This window comes from Poecile atricapillus, chromosome Z, assembly GCF_030490865.1.
Source record: "Poecile atricapillus isolate bPoeAtr1 chromosome Z, bPoeAtr1.hap1, whole genome shotgun sequence".
NCBI lineage: Eukaryota > Metazoa > Chordata > Aves > Passeriformes > Paridae > Poecile > Poecile atricapillus.
This window is the reverse complement of record NC_081289.1, coordinates 61,082,420-61,105,860: the sequence shown is the minus strand read 5'-3', so window position 1 is coordinate 61,105,860 and position 23,441 is coordinate 61,082,420. Positions and strand designations below refer to the sequence as shown.

General features: G+C 40.0%; 1 protein-coding gene across 4 annotated transcripts in view; it reads left to right on the top strand.

Moving 5' to 3' along the window:
* Positions 1–8,400: 8,400 nt before the first annotated feature.
* LOC131573386 (copine-8) overlaps positions 8,401–23,441 on the top strand; it is a 72,600-nt gene continuing 57,559 nt past the window's right edge. For all 4 annotated transcript variants that reach the window (XR_009276186.1, XR_009276187.1, XM_058827309.1 and 1 more), the window contains exons 1-2: positions 8,401–8,544; positions 22,436–22,476. Coding sequence is in view for 2 of the 4 variants with exons in the window: in XM_058827309.1 (XP_058683292.1) it covers positions 8,405–8,544; positions 22,436–22,476 (181 nt within the window). In the remaining 2 variants the exon portion in view is untranslated. The remainder of the gene's footprint in view (positions 8,545–22,435; positions 22,477–23,441) is intronic.

Below are 23,441 nucleotides of genomic sequence, written 5' to 3'. Positions count from 1 at the left end.
GTTGAATAAATAATGTGTATGAAGTCATTTTAGGAAAACAAATACTGTTTTTATCAGGATGCAAAATCCTTCTAAAACGAAGAGGAAATGAAAGGTTCTCTCTTACCATAGATACAGAATTAGAAGTCTTGACACTCATCAGCACAGCTCTGTCCATGGAGTCAATACAGTTAAGTTTTCCATATTCTGCTAAGTAACAGAATCTAATTTACCTCCCATTTGAGAAATATTGTGCAATCTTTAGTGGTATCTTAAAGCTGAAAATAAGTAATGGATCAGGTCTCATTTGAATAATTAGTGGCTATGAGTAAGTACATTGAGAGAGCAGAAATGGCAATATTGTACTTCTCACACAGATAAAGCAATGGTGCAATGAACCCTCCAAGCTCAGCAAATGTTAAGTGTGAGCTTTACACCTCACTTAAGAAGCAGACAGCTGCTGCCCAACAACACAGTTATGAATTCAAACATATGGTTAAATGCATTCCTGAATTAGTGCCACAGTTGTTCTGGAAGACAGTCAAACTCATTACATTATTTGAGCTGGAAATTTTCAGCCTCATTAAAACCTTAATTGCTTGAAGGTTGCCATGAAATGAGAAATATTTGATGGACAGTGTTCCCAAAAGACAATCCACATGCTGTTAACTGTTTGTTTAAGGTATTTAAATTGAATGGAAAATAATATAAAATTAAGATTTATGAATGAGGGAACACATGAGGATGAAAAAAGAAGAAATATTCTTACAAAATTCACTTTCCTGTCTGCAGTTCCTTTCTGTTTTCATTAAACTCTCTGAAGTTCTTACTTCTCTAGATATTTTAGTGACTTGCTAAATGTCAGTACTATAAGTCACACTGCCTTTTTGATAGTTCATTAATAACGCAAAATTAACCTATATCATAAATTAGTGTTTGGTAACTAGGATGGCAACTGTCATTATCAAATGCAATCAAAATAAACGCTGTGAAGTTGGAAAATTTAATTCATAGTTATAAATGAGTCATGAGTGATTAAAATCAGCTTCTCTGAGAGTTTGTATAGTCACTTTGGAGCTTGCTTCTGGTAAATTGGAAGAAAAAGAAGATGATGTCCTGCAGTAATTGAATTTCTTCAAAATATTTTGTGTACAAGGACCTTCCTTTTGCTGCAGAGGTCTCCCAGCTCTCTGTGCAGGAAATAGCCAAGCCTACTAAAGGGGCAGAGCAACCCAGTTCACTGCACAGTTCCTCCCTGAGAGAAACCTGGTGTCTGCACCCTGGAAGAAAACTGTGGGCTATAGAACCCAACCATACAGAGTAACTCAGAAAACTGTGTTTTATCTAAAATGATAATGTTTCTTTGAGTAGCTGAAGAAAAGCCCCTACTGCTAGAGGCCTTCCCTGGAGGTGAAAGCCAAGGCGATTTAATGGATTAAAGTCTGCTTTGTCAGACTGAGCATATGACCTTGAAGCTCCTGTCAAGGACTAATGATTGATCATTTTGGGAGTGGAGGTGTTTAATGATATTCCTGTTATTTCAGTTATTGCTGCTTGAGTCCTTGTAGGTAGAGGCATAAAATCAATTGTGGAAGCCAAATCAACATCACAGATAGTACTGGTAAGATCTGTTACCCACTCAGAAAGTCTTTCAGCTGGGAAACAGAATGTTTTATATCCTCACACAATTTCACAAATCTTTCCATACACAATTCCTTCTCTTTCCAGAACCCAAACCATAGGAAGCCATTGTGTGGGAGAGGCTTATGCTTTCTGGTTCTGTGTCTAGCAGTGAGTTATCAACTCACTTAAGTGTCTTAAGGAGCCATGAAGATTCTCCTCTCTGAAAACAGAACCATGTTCATTTTTGCCCAAAGGGCATTTGTTGGTTTCTTCCAAAAAAAAGTATAATCTTGGGAAACAAAATAATCAAGAAGTCAATAAAGTAAATCACGTGCAGCCTTCAAAATTAATTCGGGACAGAGCTTCACTGTAAGCCTGACTGCATGAAAAATAGTACATGGGGGGGACCTGGCAACATGCTGGGATTTCACTGATCTTTGATGGAATACAGAAACACCCACTATTCTTTTCCAAAATGAGGAAGCCATAGAAATGGTACAGGCACATATGGTGACAAGTTTTTTGAAATTCCACTATCTTGGCTTACACTGAGAAATTTGTGAAAGAAACTGTTAAAAAGCAATCGACAGAAAAGTTTGGGGTTGCTTCTTACTGGCTAATTAGAATATGTAGTGTTACCCTGACTCCACAGGGATCCTCCTGGGAAGATGAAATGATAAATGAACCTGATATATCATCCAGAGTATTTATTTATGTGAGTTCAAGTGTGTGACTACTGACAAGCAGTGGATACAACACTTACGTAAAGTCATCCTCCTCACTGTGTACACATTTGTCTGAATATCTGCAGGTAGGTAATAGATAAGCAATTGGTGCTCCCTCATGAAATCTGTGTTGGAGTCTACTTGCAAAGAATAAATCTGTGTCTATTTTGGAAGAGTTACTGATTTCTTCCATGCCTAAAATGGTGTGACCCAATACCTCCTTGATGTTATCAGGAAGTACACAAAGTCATGTGGAGGAGAATGGAGCAGTTTGGGCATTGCTGCTGTTGGGTTCAGAAATGCTTGCAATGATTTTTTTCCTAAAATTACTGAGTTTGGCTTTAGTTGCCATGAAGAAAATAACTGCGTAATATACCTTTAAATTGTAAAGGCTATGTGCTAATTTCTTCTGCATTAACCAAATTCACAAAGCAATGTTACATGTGAAGACTTGTCCTCCCAAGATGTATTGCTAATGGTGGCATTGATTTTATGAATATTCTGGAAGCATGCTGAGGGAAAAGATATGGGTCATGATTAGGCAGAGAAAGAAACTGTGAAATATAGTATTCCTAAAAGATTTGTAACTAACAAATATTTTCTGCAAATCAGCTGATATTTCTTAGAAATATGGAAGGTGTAGAAGTGATTGGGCATGGAAGGGAAGGAAAAAATAATTCCAGTCATCAAGAGTAGTCCAGAACATGGGAAGTAACTCAACAGCAAGAAGTAGATTCTCTACCTCTTCTGAGACTAAAATACTTTCCTGAATTGTTCAGCTGATCTTGTGACAAACATCTTGAGGTTTCATTTTGGGGCTGTCTAATCTTATATTCAGTGAAAAGAACATTGTTATTTAGAATTTTTGAGATAAATTGTATGCAGACAATCTTCTTGTTATCATCCTTTCTGCCATACAAAGCACTTAGTTTAGCAGAACCTGGAATTATCTGCTGCCATGACCCAGTCAAAAATTGTCTTTATAGAAAAATTATTTGAAATGCACCCTTACATTTTTCTGACAGCCTGTCCACAAATGAAATCTGGATGGCCAATGCTCAGTTGAAGGTGTATGAATAATACTTTTTCACCCAAAAACATCTAATCAGTTTTTGTCCTTTAAAATGAAACCTGAAATTCTGAACTTTAATTTGACTTTGTTAAAAATACTCCCAAGTCCCATTTTTAGAACTTGAGTTCCACACTACTTGTTTCACTCTGAGAGCCAGAAAAAGTGCTCAGCAGATTTAAAATTCCTCAGTTCATAGAGGTAGAGACCTTACTATGCAGTACTAGGTGTAAGATGTGAAACAGATTCCATTACACCTCCTGGATAACTGAGAATGTTTCAGGAGTCTTTGCCATTTTGAAGAGCTCTTGAACTAACTGAAAACTGCAGCAGGAAGTGACGCTACTTAACTGATTCTATGGAAGAACACTTTCCTTAGGATCTGGCAGGAAGGAACCTTATGGTTGTGCTGTTGATCTCTCTCTTCTGGCCTGGATCAAACTGGAGGAAAATTTGAAATAATACAGGAAAATTATCTAAAGTGCTAAAGGTACTTTGATACATAACATAGTTCTAGTGTAAATAAATATAATATAGTGAGATGAGTATTTGCTGGACAGCTGTCCTTTGTGTGTTTGAAGAGGGGAGGTGGTATTTATACTTTACAATTTTATTCTGCATGGAAACAGTAGAGAGGTATACAAACAAATGCATTACTAATTTCATCATGGTACCCTTCAGAAAGGGTGAAATTATTAACTGTCTCTGCACTGATGACTCACTAACCTTCCTCACACTTATGCCATGGTGACAAGATTTTCTGGGTCCCCACAATGGAGGTGCTCTTATGCAGACAGAGAGGATAGGTTTCAAAGGCTTTTAAACACAGAAGATACTTTTTACAGAAGAACGTACTCTCCTTGACACCTGTGAGACTGTAGACATTAGCCCTTAAAAAACTAGTATATGAGGTGAAAACCTTAAAGAAGTAGAGAGTTTTTCTTTATGTCTAACCTCTGTCTGACACCTCCTTTAGACTTTACTTTCACAAAAAATAGAGCTCCATTAGTATTTGTGTGTTTTGAAAGCAGATCACAAAATCACGGAGTTATAAGAGATAATTCATGCTAGAAGAATAAAGGGACTGGATGTATCCATTAGCATTTTCTCTTACAGACTGTTTTTAAAGCCTGTGGTCTGTATTCAGCCACGGTTCTTGCCAATGGTTCCAGCAGTGATGGTGGCACTAGATGGTTCCACTTGTCTGAGCAAAAGCTAAATTCCTTGTCTTTGTTCAATGGAGTGAAACTATCAGCACTAGCAAAGAAGGAGGAAATTAACTATACTAAACAAAGGCAGGAAAGAAAGAGATAACAATTCTCAAACTGTAGTGTACATTAGGATATTGGAATTGTTTCAGTGCTATGTTCAGTTATCAAAAAGGACCAGGTTATGGCTAAGTTCACTCCATTCTTCAGGTTCTTGAAAGAAACAGTTTGGTGGCAGCCAAGATAAAAATATGACATTTGATTAATGTTACTTGAGCAAACTATTGAACAGATACTTGAAGAAGAACAAGGGAATATGGTATGTTCATCACAAATACAGACTGAGTAGGCATGTCATTGTCATGAAAATGCATTGTAGTCACATTGTTCTGTTCTGATAATGCTGAAACCCACTTCTAAGCTCACTTCTATAATCATCCACCTATTCTATCACATAACCAGAATAGATGCCGTTTCCAGTTCCTTAACTTCCTGCAGATTAATCTGTGTTGGTTTTGTGTGTGGTTTATTTTTTTTAGTAGTGCACAGATTTAATCATGAAACTTCTTTTTTGAGATGTTTAATAATGATCTACAAGGCAGAAAGCTGAGGGGGTGGAAGGGAGTAATCAATGTTTGCATCCTGTGGCATTCGGCTTCAATTATACTGCTGAAACCTGGAAGCTGTGATGTTTTAAAGCAATCATCCAGTGTTACGCATTACAGCTATTCTGGAATCTCTAGTTTGCTCATAGTTTATGCTGTAATTACTGCAAATATATCCCTCATTCCTTAAATTAGGTTGCAGATATTAAAACAATTTATGTAGGTATCTGATAATTAGCAACAGCTAGTAATAATATAGTAACAATCACAAAAGAAAGCAAAGAAAATATGTCCTGCTTTCCATTGCAAAATTTTCAGAGTCACCGATGTCATTCAAATGTCAGCTTACCATATACCAGATACAGCTCTTATGCTTTTTTCTGCTTCTTTTTGCACTGTAATCTGATAGGTATTTTGTACATAAATTTCAGATACTAAAGCTACCTCTGTCCTAATACTTGGGCATTGTTCCAGTCCCCACACCTTAGTGCCATTTAAGAATGAGAAAACACAAGCTGCCTGTCTGGAATGATAATAATGTATATTTAGTCCCATTGTTGTATATCTTTCAACTACCCCTTGGTTTACTTTTTAGTTTCTCTTTCCCATATAAATCACTCTCAGTGCATGAGAACTGTGTACTTACTCTCAGCTGAAACATTAAAAGACAAAATAGTTGTGCCTTTATAAACATGATGAGAGAAGATGGATATCCCCCCAGCAACACTTGAAGACTTGAATTTCCTTAACTCCTCCATTATTTTCATAGAGTGCTCTATTTAAGGAGTCAGCAATCGCCAACAACTTCCATTTTTCTAAGTAGAATAAAATATTAAGATCAGGTAATATAAAAAAGGATCAAAACAAACCCCCACGTAACTAAAAGTAAAGTGGATTAGTAGAGAATAATGTAAGAACATGTCATACTTACATGATATACTTTTTAGTTACTCACACCTATAGTACTGTAACAGTTATATCATTTATAGAGATGTACTATCCTTACTATAATAACTCCTCATACGTATCTGGTTATTCATGCCATGCCCTGTGGGATACACTGATCATGTTTAGATCCCTATAATGGATTATAAGAGAGGGAGGAACTATATTATAAAGATGAAAAACAGTTTTTTTTTCTCAAAAACTGTTCTTTAGTTTTTAGTAATCTAGTAGCTTATTTGTACTTGGCATTAGCCTCTCAAGACAGCACTGGTCCTTCACCCATCTCTTCACACTACTGTAGAGACAAAGATAGTAGTGAATTAAATTTCTTGTTTTTCTGTTTGGGTTTTGTGGTTTGGCTTTTTAAAGCAATTTCAGCTGTAGGCATACTGGTTTGGCTGCCTACAGACACACCTAGAATATTGGTGAAGGTATGTGGTTTCTTGAGAAACTTGGCACTGAGAACTTTAGACAGATTGGTTTAAGAGGAGATATCTGATGAGAAATTGCTCTGTGCTTAACAAATTGCTCTGGACAAGAGAATGAAAATAAAGAAATGAGACTTCAGGTGATAACCTCCTGAAAACAGAGCCAGAAGATTAGAACTGGGTCGTGGTCAGAAGTTTCTGAACAAAATATCACTGATATCTTCCTTCAGTTTCTGCCAATGGAGTTGTGTTTCAGATGTCTGCTGTGCACAGGAAATATATGTCCTGTACATAAGAACGCATTATTGTCTTCTGCATTCCCACTGCTGTTCCTTCTGTTTGCTATGAGCTAATCAGGTGTCGACATTCAGGTTCTCTTAACATTATTTTGATGTATTACCTGAGATCAAGCATTGAACTTGAATTACAGCAGCAAGAATCTAGAAATTAAATTCAAAATGAATGTATTTTGATGTGGCTTTGGAGGTTTTTTTTGTTTGTTTTTTTTTTACAAATAAGCAGATTAAACTTTATTGCCATATGTAAAACTATTAACAGACAGAGGAGTAGAGAAATTCAGTACATGATTTCTGGTTGATATCTTCGACCTGTCCTACATACTGTGTGACTACAGACATGGCATTCAATTCACCTGCGTTTAACTTCCCACCTTGTGACACGGGAATGGTAGCACTTCCACCCCTCTTCAAACTGCTATGATGAGAAATAAATAGTGGGGACTACTTAGATGACATAATAACGGATACAAATTAAACACAATACATATAAGATGATGGAGCTGTTGTATTGTCAATTACTATGAACAGGAAAAAAATGGGGAAAAAAAATGAATGAGTCCGCGCACGTGTGAGGGAATGACACCCCCGTTCTTCAGTGTGTCGGTGCACACAGTGAGCAAGGTAACTTCACCTCTCTTCTCTCGACTCCTTTGCACTTGGAATGCCTGTTGCCTTTCCGAGTGCAGCTGCCACCGAGCTCTTCCCCTTTCCCGCCCCGAGGAGCGCCCGCCCGGCCCTCAGGGCCGCTCCGCCGCGCCCCCTGGCGGCACCGTCCCTGCCCCGCGGCCCGCCCGTGCCCGCCGCTACCCGCGCTGCTCGCGCCTTCGCCGCCCGGGGCTCTTGCGGCGGCGGCCCCGGGAGGATTACCCCGCGCCGGGCCTGGAAGTTCGGCCCTCACGCGCTGTCTGCAGCCGCCGCTCGCTCGGGGCGCGGGGACCCGCACACGCACTAACGCGGAAGGAGGGGATTCCCCGCACAGCCTGCGGAACGGGATGGAACGGAGCGGGAGTGCCCGTGACAGAGCCAAGGGGAAGGCACCGGGGAGGTTCCTCATTCGCTAACGCGTCGGGAGGAGATTCCCCGGACAGCCTGCGGGACAGGACGGAGCGGGAGTTTCCGTGCAGGGACCAGGGCAGAAGAGAGCGGGAAGGCGCGGGAGCGAAATCGCTCGGGACCGCACCCTAGGCACGCCTCCAGCGGGGCACTTCCCCGCCCCGCACGCTCTGGGGTCGCGACGGCTCCGGTGCCGCATTTCCCCTGAGGGCTCCGGTGCGTCCCGGCCGTCGGGCTCCCCGCGCCCGGGGCAGGCACGCGCGGCTCCCGCTCGCGGTGACGTCACGGCCCGCTCCCGCCCCGCCGCTCCAGTCGGCGGGCGCATCCCGCGGGTGCGGAGGGGAGCGGGGTTCCGCGATCACCGCGCTCCACACCACGGGCGGCAGCGGCGTCGCACTGTGGAGGCCAATAGGCGCCGCCTCCTCCCTCCCTCCCTCTCTCCGTCGTTCCCGCCCGCGCCGCTCTGTCCCATGTTCGGGCTGGAGAAGTCGGCGGGGCGGCAGGAGCCGGGCAGAAGCGGTGGGCTTCCGAAGATGGCGTCCGTGGGGGATTTTAACGTACTCAGCTCCAGCATCCCGGCCACCAAGGTGGAGCTCTCGGTGTCCTGCAGGTACGGTGGAGGCTCCTGACCGCGCCACCCGGTCTCCCCGCGGCGTCGGAGGGGGCGGACGGGCAGGGGTCCCCTCGCCCCGGGCTTGTCGGCGGAGCGGGGAGAAGAAGGGCAGCACGGGACGCCCTCCGCATGCCCGGAGCTGTGCGAGGCGCTCCCGCTCCTGCCCTCGGGAAGCGCCGAGCCCGGGGAGCTGCCAGTGCATTCTCGGGCAGAGCCGGGCGCAGCCCGGGGCCGGCTGCCAGCCCGCTGCAGCCCGCTGGCCGCGCACCGGGCGTGTCCGCCGCAGGGTGCTGCCGGCGGACCCCGGGGGCGAAGCGCCGGCTCCCGCGGCGGCTGCGGGTTCTGCCGAGACGGGCAGCGGCCGCTGCCGCCCCGCATCCTGCCCGCGCCGCTGCCGGGGAGTGGGAGTCGCTTCGGTGAGCGCGCAGGGCGCGTTATCCGGCAGGTATTTAACTTCTGGAGCTGTCCCGAGTGCCGTGGTAGGGACGGAGACCTTCCGTCCGGAGTTACCCTGTCGTGCGTTCTTCAAGGCTCTCTTGCAAAACTTAGCAGTACGGGTGTGTTGCGTCGCCTCGTCATGTTGTATCGTAACGCTGCTGCCGAGAAACTGAGGGAATGCCAACCCGTAACACCAAATGTAGTGTCTGTGGTTTTGTTTTTTGACGCTTGTTTATCGGTATTTCAAAAATCTTGTTTTCTTCCGTGGTGCGGAGATTTTCTCATTAGATGTCTAAAAAATACTTTTATTTGTGTGGTTTTTTATTCGTGTCCTCGTTCACATTCTGCGACTTCCTTAAGTATTTCCTAGTAGTTGCAAAGCGGTGACGCCTTTCAGCAGCAGAGTTGGCAGCTTCTAGCGGAAAATTTGAACTGTCAGTGTGTTTCCTGATGGGAAAAGAGACAAGAGTTTCTTCTACGATCCATTGCTTCATTTTATAATGTAGCTCCCCGGAGCTGTTCCTGTTAACCAGTACTACTACCAGGACAGAACGGCAGTGCTCTAAACTTAAATTGTCAGACCACTCCCTCTCTTTCCTTAGTAAATAAAGTATGATTTGATGTTTTATTAAGTGTGGATTTCAAAAGAAGGCTGAAGCAGTGAGAAATAGAGTAAGATTAAATTTGTAATACTGAAACAGTCACCAGGCTGACATATAAACACCCCGTTGTACTTGCTGGCTGTCTCTGCAAAGTTCACAAGCACCAACTGTTGTTCAAGGAAGGATGTGCTGTAATGTGTAAAAGCAATCCAGGACCTTTAGTATTACTTTTAAGTTCTTCAAATAGCCTGTCGCAGTTACAGATGTCAGAGCATATATGCTGAATTTGACCCAACTCACTTAATGGGAGTTCCTTTAATTCCAGGTATAATTTGTATATACCTGCCATGTTTCACAGTGGTTTAAAAATCCATCAGATAGTTATAAAGAAATGCAGGTATAGAACATAGGCAATCGATTCTGACCTTACTTGTAGCTCATTTCAGTATATAGTTTACAGCGGCACTTTCTCTGTAGATGTCATTAAAATCCATGTCAGTTTTGTTAAAACTCTTTCATTTGTCTTGATGTCAAGTGCAGAAAGATGGGAATTTCCATGGAGATTCCTTTCTTCTGTATGTGCTGAATGACAATTTTTGATTACAAAATTATGCTTCAAAGCAGAGTATAAAATGAGTGACACTAGGGCAGAGATTAATGGTTAACACGTTTGTGATTCATCTGTAAACACATTCATTGGCTAAAGCTTGTGAAATGCGGTGTTAAATGAAATTGTGAAAGACTGCAAGAGCAAACTGCAAAATTCAGAGAATGCTGAAAATTTTGTAATAATTAGCAGTTGTGTATTCATTAATACCTGGAGAGAAATGCTTTTAACAACAGTTTGGATCGTGGTGGTTTTTTTCCTTGATACCTGAAGAGTTGTAGGACCAATGTGGTCACTAATTTACATCAACAATTGTTAGTTGATAGCTGATTTTTATTCCTATATTGTTTTCTTGTTTTTTTCTTTTTGTTTGGCTTTGGGGTTCTTTATTGTTGTGGTGATGTTTTGTGGCATTTTTGGGGAGGGTTGTTTGGTTTTTTGTGGGTTTTTGCTTGTTTTCCATATAGGACATGAGGGAAGTTCTTCGCATTTGTACAGGTGGTGAAACTTGATGAGTGAAGCAGTGCAAATGGTGCCATAAAGTAAACTTGTGATTCTTCTTTCCTTTGTTCTGTCTTTCTGTCTCATATTCAGTAATGATACAGTTTCTATTCCTTTAGCTTGCAATTCCATGTGGTTTCTCTGTCAGTATTTCCCAGTTTGCCTGCATGCTCATACTGCCAGTGTTGCCAAAGTATCCAGATGCACCACTATGCAGATGGCATTACATAGTTGATATTCTTCAAGCCACCCTGGTTTAACCTCAGGGTCACATCAGGTAGCCTTTAGGAGAAATGCATTTCATGGGATGAGAAATTCTGTAAAAATTGTAAAATCAAGAAATATTTTGGTTGTCAGGCAATGCTCTTTCTGGGATTTCTTTATGACTAAAAGCTTTTTATATCATTCCCATGGCTTTTGAATGCCAGCATTAGCTGTAATTTAAAAAATGCTAGAAAAGTAAGAAATTAATTTAATTCTAGTTATTACTACTCAGAGCCTATGAAATAAAAACTTCACAATTAATTTCTGACTCTGTAAGATGTAGTTTATCAGGAAGCAGAAGTCTTTGACTCAAGAGCCAGCTCTAATACAGCAGGAGAACTTATGTGTATATCCCAGAGGATCCTCTGGTGCTGGTAATTGTCCATGATTGTCTGGATCAATTGTTCTAGTAGCCATCTCCCTCTGCACCCTGTCTCTCCCTTCATCACATGGTCTGATGTTGCTTTCACCTGCCATGCAATCTTTATTTGTTGCTGCCTGGCATAAATTTGCACAGCTGTCATGTGGTAAAGGACCAAGACCTTGTCTCTGCAGTCTGTGAGAAAGAGTGGAAATAGGCTGGGCTCTATCCTTTTATTCACTACTGTTTTCCAGCCCAAAGGTTCCTCTTCTTCTGCAGGGGTGTTTGCACTGCATGCTGGCTATAGCTCTGTGTCTAAATACAACTCTTCTCTTACCAGTTGTGTGTGTAAGCTTGTGGTCATATGTGAGCTTCAGGTAAGCTTCAGGCCGTGTCCCTGTCATCCTGTTTTCCCTCTATTGATGTTCTCCACTGATTCCAATCTAGTTAAGTCTTGGAAAAACTCCATATTCTGTTCCTGTCTTCCCTCTGTTAGTGCTGTTACTGTGTGTTGACTGAAGTAGTTTATCTCATGCTGAGAACGGCAAGACATATCTTGAAGTTGGTGCTCTGTGTAGGCATACAAAGTTCAGTGTAGTTTAAGGGGTTCAAGTTTTTAATTTTTTGTCTGTATAATTATGATTTCTGTTTATCATGGTTACTGTGTGGACAGGCCTAGGTTTTTTTCCTGTAGTACCTGATAATTCTGTAGCAGTTCTGCAGTCTTATGTTAATAAAAAAGTCAAGAGTTTAGTTATATCTCACTTTAATGTTTATTTATGGACTTGTCAATCAGAATTATCTTTTTGAGAGTGTTTTTTTAGTATCTGTAGGAAAGTGGAGCCGTAGTTTTATAATTTTATGACTTCTGGTAGAGTATCCAAGATGACATGGTTGTTGGAAAGATGGTAGAATTGTTGTAAAATAGTGACACCATGCAGGGTCACTTTGCTGATTCATAACGTTTGTTGTGATAATACTGCTTTGAAAGGCTTTATGTTCAATCAGGCAGTGTCTTTATTGGTCTGGGTGTATGTAGGATAAACTCTATACTGCCTCTGTTCCCACAACAGGCGTTGTGTGCGTAAAGGCACCATAAGCGCCTTGTCACAGTTAATTCAACAGAAATAGTTGTTTGCTCATGCCTGTTTTGGATCAGTCCCATGCCACTTCACAACTTGTACAGAAATCTAACATTAATGAATGAGCTGAATGGAATTAAGCAACCCCTGTTCTCAGTAATTGAAATAATTCCATTTCAAGTTTCTTGCACACTGGAACAAAGCATACCACTTCAGATTTTTTTGTTTTCTTTGTCAGTCTTTCCTTTTCTTCTCTAAAGAAAAGTTTCCTTTTCTTTAAAAGTCTTAACCAGCCACTTCTGAGTGTATGCAATACCTAAAAGTATGTTTAATTATATCTTTGATTGTCCTAGGCATTGATTTCTGGCAAGATCATGTCTCTCCAGTCATCATATTTACCTTCTGGGTTTTTTTTAAAATACTAACAATTTTTTAGACATGTCTGTCACAGAAAGATACAATGATAAAAGAGATATTCATAATGAATTATTCGAGCTTGTAACTCTGTATAGTACAAAATACAGAATATAAAATTAATTTTGATTGTAAATCTGATTTCCATTTTCCTGCTTTCTTTGTGTATGTGTTTCTAGGTTGGATTAAAAGTCCATGGAGATATGTGCAACTGGCAACAGAAGGTTAATCTTACGTGTTTTTTTCTGAAACTGCCTAGACAACCATTTGGTTTCAGATGAGGAAAAATATAAGTGATTTACAGTGTTCATAGTTATGGAGATGCCTTCCTGATAGAGTGCAGGGTTTAGTTTTCACCTGTGTGTCTCTATTGTTTGAAATTTAAACAAGCAGCCATGTGACTGATAGAATTTAAAGCAGATCGTCTGCACGGGAAGTTCTGTCTTGGGATAGCTAGTGATGCGAAAGATGGGTGCTAATGTCTTTACCAGCAATTCCATGGGTGAGTGTCTTAAGGAGAAATGGGTGTTGATGTCTTTGAAATGGGTCTTAGTGCCTCTGCCAACCTCAAGCTACAGACCCCAGACAGTTTGACTCCTGAACTTAAGGGTAATAGACAAATGGGTCAGCACAAAGTCTGTTGCAGAACTCACATAGCCCAAATTTCTGGGCTCTGGAGGAAAATTCCTTGTTCAAGGGGGGAACGTGATAGTCGGTTTGGGAAGGCTGTACCTTCCTAGTACCGCAGCCAGTGGAGAGAGGAAGAGGACAACACGCAGCCAAGATTTTAGGATGAAAGGGGGCTGCACCTTCTGAAACCTTGAGAGAGAAACCCCACAGGCATAGGGCCAGGTGGACTCGTCTCCCTTTATTTGAATAGAGCAGTAGGACTCCTCTGTCTCCTTTGTGGACAGTGGCTTTTCATAGAATGATTTTTCACACACTGGGGACAGGCTGTTTTAACCCACCCCTGAGATGCGGTAACTGGAAGTTCTTACTAGATCCCTTGGGCTGAATTTAGATGAAACAAGACTGAATGACCAGTGTATGCACCTGAGAGGTTTATTTCAGAACAGTTTGGTTACATTGGAAAAGATGTATGTATCTGCTTTGGTTATTATTTGTAGGAATATAATTATGCAAAAGTATAAAAATATCACTTAGGAAAATATACAAGGAAAAGAAAGAAAGGGTAAGAATACAAAAGGAGACGAAAGATATCACTACCTGTACATCCAGCACCGGGATTTAATTGTTGCAATTTTGATGTCTCTTTATCAAAGCTGTGGTCACAGTCTTTATCTGTTGGGGGTGGAGAAGTCCCCCCAAAAAAGATTTGAAGGGTTAATATATGTTCAGGCGGGAAAGCTCAGGTGCCTCCCCTGGGAGTGCAGTTTTACTCTATGGAATACTGTGGATCATGTCCTGTCTGGGGGTGCTTCAGGGGTCTTCGAAGATTTGTGGACTTTTCTAAGACATGACCACTGTTTCTCATGACTGCACAGGTTGAGCCAGTTGTGACTTAGCAGAAAGAATGAATACCTTCAGGCTTACCTGTGAATGTCCCAATACCTCCCCCAGGGGGTGGTTTTATACCTGAGTCTCATCAGGAGAGGACATTGATGATAAAAATCATTACCCCACTGTCCTAGGGTGACTTTATGATGCTTGTATCCCCAATCATCTGTTCTGTTTATGCTGGATATTAAGTTCTGCACCTTTAAGAGTGGTTCCGAGAGTGAAGGCGGAAAAGAAGCCCTCAGTTTGTTTTCAGAAACGGCACTGGGTCCCCCTAATTCCGGCTTCTGGACTGTGTTGTCTGCAGCATAGACAGCATGCTCTCCTTTGTTTTTAGTTAGTTTTTTAGCCAGCTGAGGCAGAGAAGTTCCCCAGACTGTGGCTTTTCTTTTTCTTGGATCTGACTGGCCCTGCTCTGGGCCAAAAACCCAGACAAATCCCAGGAGCTCACACCTCGAGCCCACCAGGGCCCAGGATACGGCATTTTCCAGGCAGGAGGGACCGATGAGAGACTGAGCGAGCCCAGCTACGCCTCATGACAAAGACTTTCTGAATTTGCCATCTTTTCAGAACAGCAAGAGGTTTTATTGCTTAATATTATTCATTTTTTATGCTTGTGAATACTTTGCTTGTAAAATAAACAGGTTTTTTGTTTTTTATCCTCCAAGGAAATCTTTTCCCCATCTGGGGGAGGGGCCGCTTGAATCTGCTTTCTCGAGGGACCCATTTGGAAGTTTCCTCTGAAATTTGCCCTAAACCAAACCCCACGTTGCAGGATCTGCTTCTTATTGGCCTTTTCCCTTATCTGTCTCAACAAAGGAGATTGTTGATAAGCAAAACTTGGTTTGTAGTGGTCATCCTCTGGTGGGTGTGTGCGCACCTCCTCTGCTCTGGGCTGTTTTTAGGAAGATCAGTGGTTTCACCACACACCCAAAAATTCTTCTCCTCCCCTCTGTTCAGGGGGTGCAAATTCAGCCTCAGCAAAGTAACTGTTGCTTTTACAAATCTGAGTTTTGAGTCATTAACCTTTAACATTTCAGTTCTCATGCAGGCTTCAGGTTTCACATAACCTCGCAAGTCTTACGACTTCTCAGGTTATGTCTGAACATGCCTTTGCCTACATGGAGCCTTGTTTGGTTTTACTTAGCTGCAAACCCAAACCCGGTATCTTTTTTCTAGTTACTGGGTGGCTACTGCTTTGTTAGTTTCCCTTTGGCTTGTCCTTGTATAACTGTGTGGTATAGCCATAGTTCTTTCAACAGATAGCAGTAGCAAGTAGTTACTATGTGTAGTATGATGTATTTGTGACCCTCACAGAATGGTGTAGTGCAGAGGAGCATTGTCATGGTGATAGCAGAGACTTTGCATGTGGGGGCACAGGATGGGAGTGTGGCAGCAGAGGGCGGAAAGAGGGTACTCAGGATGTCCCCTTTACTGGGGACCCCAGTGCTGTAAAAAGATCACCAGTGGTTGGTAAAGAAGTGCAGTTTGGGAGCTGGGCAAAACCAAAAGTGATGAAAGAGCAGGTCTCAAGCAGGTGTAAGGTGTAATACAGGCTGTGTACGGTGTACAGTAAATGTGGGCGTAGAATGGAGTTGCAGATGTATGAAGTCAGAGCATGTTAACACAGGGTGGGGGTCCTTGGAGTGCGGAGGAAAAAGTCAACATCATACTCCTTCTGAGACCACCTCTTCCATCCCTGCCACCACTGTAAACTTCATGTTCTCCTGAGACAGGAGGTGGGACACTGGTGAGTGGCTCACTTTGACACCCTCCCTCAGCTGATGCCCACCATCCTAGGCCTCAGAATGGTGGCATACAGAATTTTATTCCGAATTGTACAGAATGCCAGGGAAGGCTGGCAGCAGAAAAAGATCTAGGAAATGTGCAATGACTGTGGGTTTTTATGAAGACTTTCTGTGGTATTATTTTCCTCATTTTTTTCTCTGCCATCTGAGCAGTGGCTTACTCACCAACAGTCCTGCACTGACAGAGAAAGGATGAATATTACACTGATGGTATATATTTCCTTTTAAAATTACTTTTTTGAGGTGTACCTTTTAAAGAGTTGTTTCAGAAAAACTGCAAAACCGATTTGTAGGTTTTATATGTTGTTATACATTAATGAAACACTGTATTAATTGTATTATACATTCCTAAAGAAATCAGATCTCAAGGAGGGCAGCATATCCATAGGTTTGGATGGTCTGGGTGAAAGTAACTGGAAGGGAGTGGTGAGTTGACACTAGATTGAAAAGCGCTTTTGACCACCAGCAGTCCTTAGTGCCATTTCCTGGGATACATTACCAGAAGCTCAGAGCCAGAGGCTGTTTACCTTCCCAGCCTTAACAACATAAATTTGGATGGTTTATGCTGTTGGTTTCAAATAGAAATTAGGTTGGTACTGAAGCAGAGTTCCACCATTTTGTGATACTACTAATTGGTCTTTTTTTTTTAAATTTAAACTGGAATAGTCTAAGATTGTGTTCAGGTCTGTTTCATCTGCACAAGTGTATTTTTATAACCCAGTACTTCCTGTCTGATTCAACAGAATTCCTGTAAAACTGTTGCTAGAGTAAATAAAGTTGGCCATTCCTTTGGGGTTTTTTAACCCTCAGGAGTAATCTGCAGTTTTAATAGAGGTTTCATCCTAAAATTGCTTGCATACATCTAGCCAGAGATGGCTTTCTGTGGGTTGTTTTAAAACTCATGGAAGCACTGCTGATCTTACCCTTCTCATTGCTTCTCCCTTTCTTTTTTCCCTAATGGCTTCTGAACCAATATATTCTTAGCTTGACTGTGAAAGTTACCATGAAACTGAAAATTATTTGTTTCCTGTGAATTACTTCTCCAAAGGTTGTGAAGAGGTATTGTGAATGTTTTCTTAGGCTTGCACATCAGAGACGTTTGCTTTCTTTCCAGTTCTTCTAGTGCCCCGTAGAGTGGGGATGGTTTGAACAGAAAGGAACAGGTCCTAATTGCCTGTTAGTCAGTAGAGTCACTGTTGTCTTACCTGTGAGCCTATTCTAAGAGAACCAGTTATTTTGACAAGAAGGTAAAATTCTGAGAGATTGTCTGATCTGCTGCTAGGTTCAGGGAATTTTGAATCTAGAGATGTGGAGGCTAATAGCTGGCTTTGTTGTGCTCTGACAGAATAGAGAAGGAGAGAGTAAATAGCTGTGAAAAGGTGAGTACTTAAACTGCCACTGCAGTTTGTGAAATTACTCTGCAGGTAGGTCAAGTGGGCTCTTCACTCGAGTGGACTCTTTGGATCATACGTCATCTTAGGACTGAGCCTTGCAAGTTCAGTGATAACATGAAGGCTGAGGGGCACTGCCTACTAGATTAATACAGTTATGTTACAATTAGCAGTACCGTGGGTACTATTCTGCACATTAAAAAGTGATTAGCATACTCCTTTCTTTATCAGGATCTTCCATGGAAAAGTGATGTGGGCTCATCATTAAGTGAGGGAAGCAAAAATGCATTTCTTTAATGAACTAGGGACAACTCCTTTTCCCATGGATTGATAAAAGTGTGAAAGAAGTAGTGTATGCTTGTAATATATAGTACAAATACGATATATTGAAAATGTATATTTTCTAAAAATTATTTTGCATGACTAACCAACTTCTGTGTTTGCAAACTGCTGAGTGGTTTATTTCGAAACCAAGAAATATTTGCATGCATTTAAATGCAATCTAAAGAGGAAGAGAAACATAAAGCCGTAGCACCCAGAGAGATTTTGACAAATTAATCTGAAGTGAACTATATACTTATCATTAGAAATTTCAGAGCTGTTGAAAGCAATGTGTAAGTTAAGTTTTTTCCAGTCAATACAGATTTTTAATTTTTTTTTTAAATTTTGTAACTAGAGAAACAGATCTTAAACTGCTCAGTTCTGTAGTTACTGTGGTCTGTTCTTCAAGTCTGCAATTCTGTAATTTCTGACGGGGAAATTGGATTTACTTCTGCTTAGCAGTTTGTTGTAACAAAGGTTAAAAAAGAAACTTACAGAGAAGGAAGTTCAGATGCTGATGAATAAAATAAAGTAAAATTTGAAGGAAAGTATATGCTACTTTTTAGCGTGTATCTGATGACATAAGTACAGCGCATGCAGTGGGTGAGAGCTCGTAGGAAGCAGCACAGGCTGTGATGGTTTTTGGTTAGCTACCACTGCTAACTAGATCAGTGAATCTTGAAGCATCTGATTTATACACGTGACTTGTTTTAGATTAAACAGTACAAAACACTTGGCATTAGGAAGCATTTCTTTACTGAGGGTGGTCAAATGCTGGAACAGGCTTCCTAGAGAGCTGCCCCAAGCCTGGCGGTGTTTAGGAGGCATTTGGACAGTGCCCTTAATAACATGTTTTAACCTTTGATGAGCTGTGAAGTGGTTGTGCTGCTGGACTTGATGATCATTTTTGGCTCCTTCCAACTGAAACATTCTATTCTAAAAAACTCCATGAGCACTGGACTGTTATTTCCATAAGTTTTTATGGAGTTTATGAAACTATGTGAACGAAGTGATTCTGTGAGGCATAGTGAAATACATTTTAACTTTATCCATTTACTGATAACTTTCTTTCCCACCTTGGGGAAATTGCTCTCATTATACAGAAGAAAAATTATCCCAGCATTTCCAGCATTATTGCCATGGCTCCTATTATTTTTTTTTTCCCTTAGAAGAAATCTATGCTATTGTAACTGTTTTGGAAGGTCCACACCGAAATGGGCAGGTGCAGAATGAATTCCATCAAGGTGTGTGCTGGTAGAATAATGCTTTCTGTACAGATGTTCCTAAACTTGCTTGCTATAGGTGTTTGATATGCATGTTTCTCAAGAAAAAAGTTTTGGTTTTTTTTCCCTCTCTCATAATTGATAGAAACTTCTTTTCTTTTTGCATCCTTTATCTGGAAGACTTAATGGGCATAGACAAAAAATATACTCACCAGGCTCAGTTAAAATAAAAGTCTATTTGTCTCAATACTTTGATTAGGAGAAAGAAAAAGAAGTTTCAAATATTTCTGGTTTCTGAGTTTGTGAGCTTTCCTTTGACAAAATTGTTTACTACCAAAGGCAATGCTTTTCTCAGGAAAAAAAAAAAAAATAGAAATACACTCTGTATTGTTCAGCGTGATTGAAAATTAAGAGTACAAAGACTACCTAAAGTTCTAGACATACATCGAGTCTGGTTTCTATTTTGCATTGCCATTCCTTGTGGCTGTAGTTTGGCCTATGCGTAGGTACTGTGTAGTTTTCTTATATTTAAAGGAGCACTTTGATTGTTATCCCCCTGAAATGAAAACACAAATGAAATTGAGCAGCCTATTGAGGTGTTAGGTGATTAAGTGGACAAATCAGACTCTTTCTTTTTTTTCTTTTTTTTTTTTTTTTTTCCTGTTGGCACTTTTTCTTTAAAGTTCCTTTTGAAATTGGCTGCATTGCTTGAACAGCTTATGAAGTTCTTATGTTGGTGTTTTGGTTTGCTCTTTATGATTTGGACAATCAGACATGCTGCAAACTTTGCTGAAGACGTTTATTTGCAGGAAAGCGTGTGAAGGGTTGACTTGAGGGTGTTGTAAGTTGTTGTAGTAGTTCAAAACCACGAGTTCATTGCACAAACTGACTGAATTACAATGTTAAGCTTGTGTGTCTCTCCCCTTGCAATCCTTTCAGGGATACTGCTTCTGTAGAAATGTTCTTAACTTATTAAACATTCTTTATCTTTAGATTCTTTAAGAACCTGTAGATTGTCATCTACAGATTCTTATGTGCTTTTTATGCTGTTCCCAGACAAAGCTTTACAGTATCAGGCCACTCTTCATGTTAGTATGTATATGGAAAAATAGAGGGGAACAAAACACAAGAGTAGGAAATATCTAAAGAATTCAAAGTACCTTATCTCTGTATGAGCATGACTAAAATTCCTTAATCCTAATATACAGTGACAAGCACTAACATACCAATTATAACGTCACTGTATAGTCACCATGCAGAGCATTTAAAATTGTTTGGAATTCTAATGGTGAGTATGGGAGGCATGTTCCAAAATCTGATGTACTATTTCTTACATATAAGTCTGATTTTGCAGTTTTATTGTAATTAATTTTGGGATAATCCAATTCTAGTTACCAGGAATTAATGGTATATCTAGGTATATATAATTAAGAAGGAATAGGAGGCAGTTTTCATTTTGGCAATTCCAATATTGCAGAACTTGTTGTACTGTCTTTTAAAGCAGTTTGTAGTAGTTGTTGTCAACTACTGACTTGGGTTCACTGATTTTCCTGGGTTTCTTAATACTTCCAGTTTATATTTGCATGATTTTCATTAAGGTAGGATACCGTTTCACTGTGTATAATTGTATGCATAAAAATCACACTTCTGAATGGACTAGAGAAGTTCAGAAGCATTAGTGTGTACAGAATTCAGGTGTATTCACAAGTAGTAATATTAAAGCCAGTGCCTACTTTGACTAGATTGAATAAAACAGATCTGTCCAATGTTCTTTTCAAGCTATTTTTTTTTTGTTCATATTGCTTGTTCTGGAGTGTGAACTTGGCAATACTTAAATTTGGAATACATATCTTTTCATTGCTGAAGTCTTAATTGAATCTCTTAGAGCACCTGTATTGAACAAAATAGTAATCCACTTTTAAACACTGCTCAGTAGCACAAAAATAATGTGATTTAGATCTGAATGACAGTAGTTAATGGTGACCCTTGAAGAGGCTCTACTAGTTATTAAAATAAACAGCTACAAGGGATGTAGACTGGTTATTTAATCCTTCCTTTTGCTCTGGGGTAGGGTCAAAGACCTTACTAGAAATTGTAGCTATCTGACATGTTCTTGAAGACAATGGAGATTTCACATAATGTCTCCCACCTTTAGCAGTGAAAGATAGTAAAACAGTGGACTAAAGTTCAACTTCTGTGCCTGTGGTGCAGAAGATTCAATTTATGGTTGAACCTGTTCCTACTTACTCTGTCTGCATGGAGGTCAGTTTCAATTTGTAGCAGTATTTCCCTCATAGATACAGTCTATATACTTCAGATTATTTCCATTTTCACTGAACTCCGCTAGCTCCATGTGTGTTTTAGATTGCAAGAAATTGGAGTGTCCAAAACATTATTGCTTGAATTGAGTGTTTATCAGTATTATGAAGACCAGACAATTAGTCTAGCGTGGACAAAATTTTTGTTTGTATATTCCATTATGCCTTTTTCCCGAAGGTACAAGACTCCTGACTTGCATTCAGTTTGTGGTTGACTGTGATGTCTAGGACTATTTTTGACATAATTACTGTATATCCAGCTTCATGTAGTTATGCTGCATTTTTTCTGTTAATACCTTCCAAAGTTTAATAGCTCTTTCTTGTCCCTTTTCAATGGCATTCTGTTTTCAGAACATTTTTCTAGTCTGTCAAGACAATTTTAAAAATTTGTTTATTTTAATTTTTTTTTTTTTTTTTTGAATGACGGAATGTTGGTAACTATTCTGAAAATGGTTTCTGGTCAGTCCTGATTCTTTAGAATTGTTAATTTAAGTCCATTCATCTGTGCATGATTCTCAGCTGGCTGGAGTGTGGTTGTGGTATTGGGACTGCATTCCAAAACAAAATTAATGTTTATTCCTATGTGTGTCCTATGTATGGATAAGTTCTCTTTACCTTACTTGTCCATGACAGATTCTTAGAGATACTTCCTGATGGCTCTGAAGTCTCATAGCCATTCTTTTAAGTAAACTCTAAGGTTTTTGGGTTGAACTGGCAAGTTAATCTTTGGTAGGCCTTTGTGATTTAAAGGTGTTTCTCTTCCTGGTGCCTGTTACATGTATATATAATGTACATGTGGTTGTTCTTTGATTCATGGTTTTGAAGTGTATGAGCACAGTTTACTCAAATCCAAAATGGATAATAAAATGAAACGTAAACTGACTCCAGTGTTAGTGCTGACTAAGTCTTGTGTATTAGGAGGGGAGAAGACTAAGCTGACTCTTGATTAAAAACGTTGAAAACATATGTGCATTGGTATCTGATTTGCATATTTCACAATTTTTTTTATACCTAAGATTATTTTCTCTTTTTTTTTATAGAAATCTTTTGGACAGAGATACATTTTCTAAATCTGATCCAAGTGAGTATATAGTATTTTTTTGTTTATTCTTATTACCTATTCTAAATGTGAAAACACTGGAATAAAATTAGGTGGGTGATTTTCTTCAGTGTCAGTTAGGTTTACATTGTCTTTGTGACAATTACTCAGAATAATTAAGTTGCACTTAAATAAGTTACACTTATAATTAATGTTATGTGAACTGGAATTTTAAAGACTGTTTTTAATACTGCCTTCCTGAGCTAGATAGTCCCTTATGTAGTATTTGACCTAAAGGTTCCTGAAATTAATAAATTCTGTAAGGTTGGGTTGTTGTTTCTTTTTTAATAGCTGTTGTTTTAGATCTTTTTCAAAGCTATTAAGCAAAATACTAAATGAACTAGAAGCATTTGTTGCTGCTAGTACACACTGTCCACTAAACTTAGAGTCAAATGCTGAAAAATAAAATTAAGTTAATTAATCTGATCAAAAGTGGTATGATGGTTTTAGAATTAATCTTTTCAGAATTGTAAGCTAGTGACACTCACTTTCCTTGTAAGCTGTATTATGACCGGATCCTCCAAAACTCACATGTCTATAAATTTATGATAGGACTCTTGCTTTAAAAACCATTACTATCTTCCTGTGTTGGATGCTTTATGAAAACTTTCATCAAGGAATGAGATTACAAAAAATTTCCTTTCTTTTCTGATAATATTACTCAGAGGAGTTTTGTACTGTTCATAGGTCGGTCCTTAGGTTGTGGTGTCATCTTCTGTTCTGTACAGCTCTCCATTTGCTTTTATCCATAAGTTCATTTTATTTCTTTAAGCCTGGGCTTTTCTTCCTTAGGATACCATATATTGTGCCTACTGGCATTGGAAATAACCCAAGACACATATACTTGTATCAAGTCTCTAGACATGCAACCATGCCCTGATATTTGAATACTGAGTCGTGTAGGGTTATGAAACATTTGAGTAGTTTTGTTAGAGTGTATATTTCCA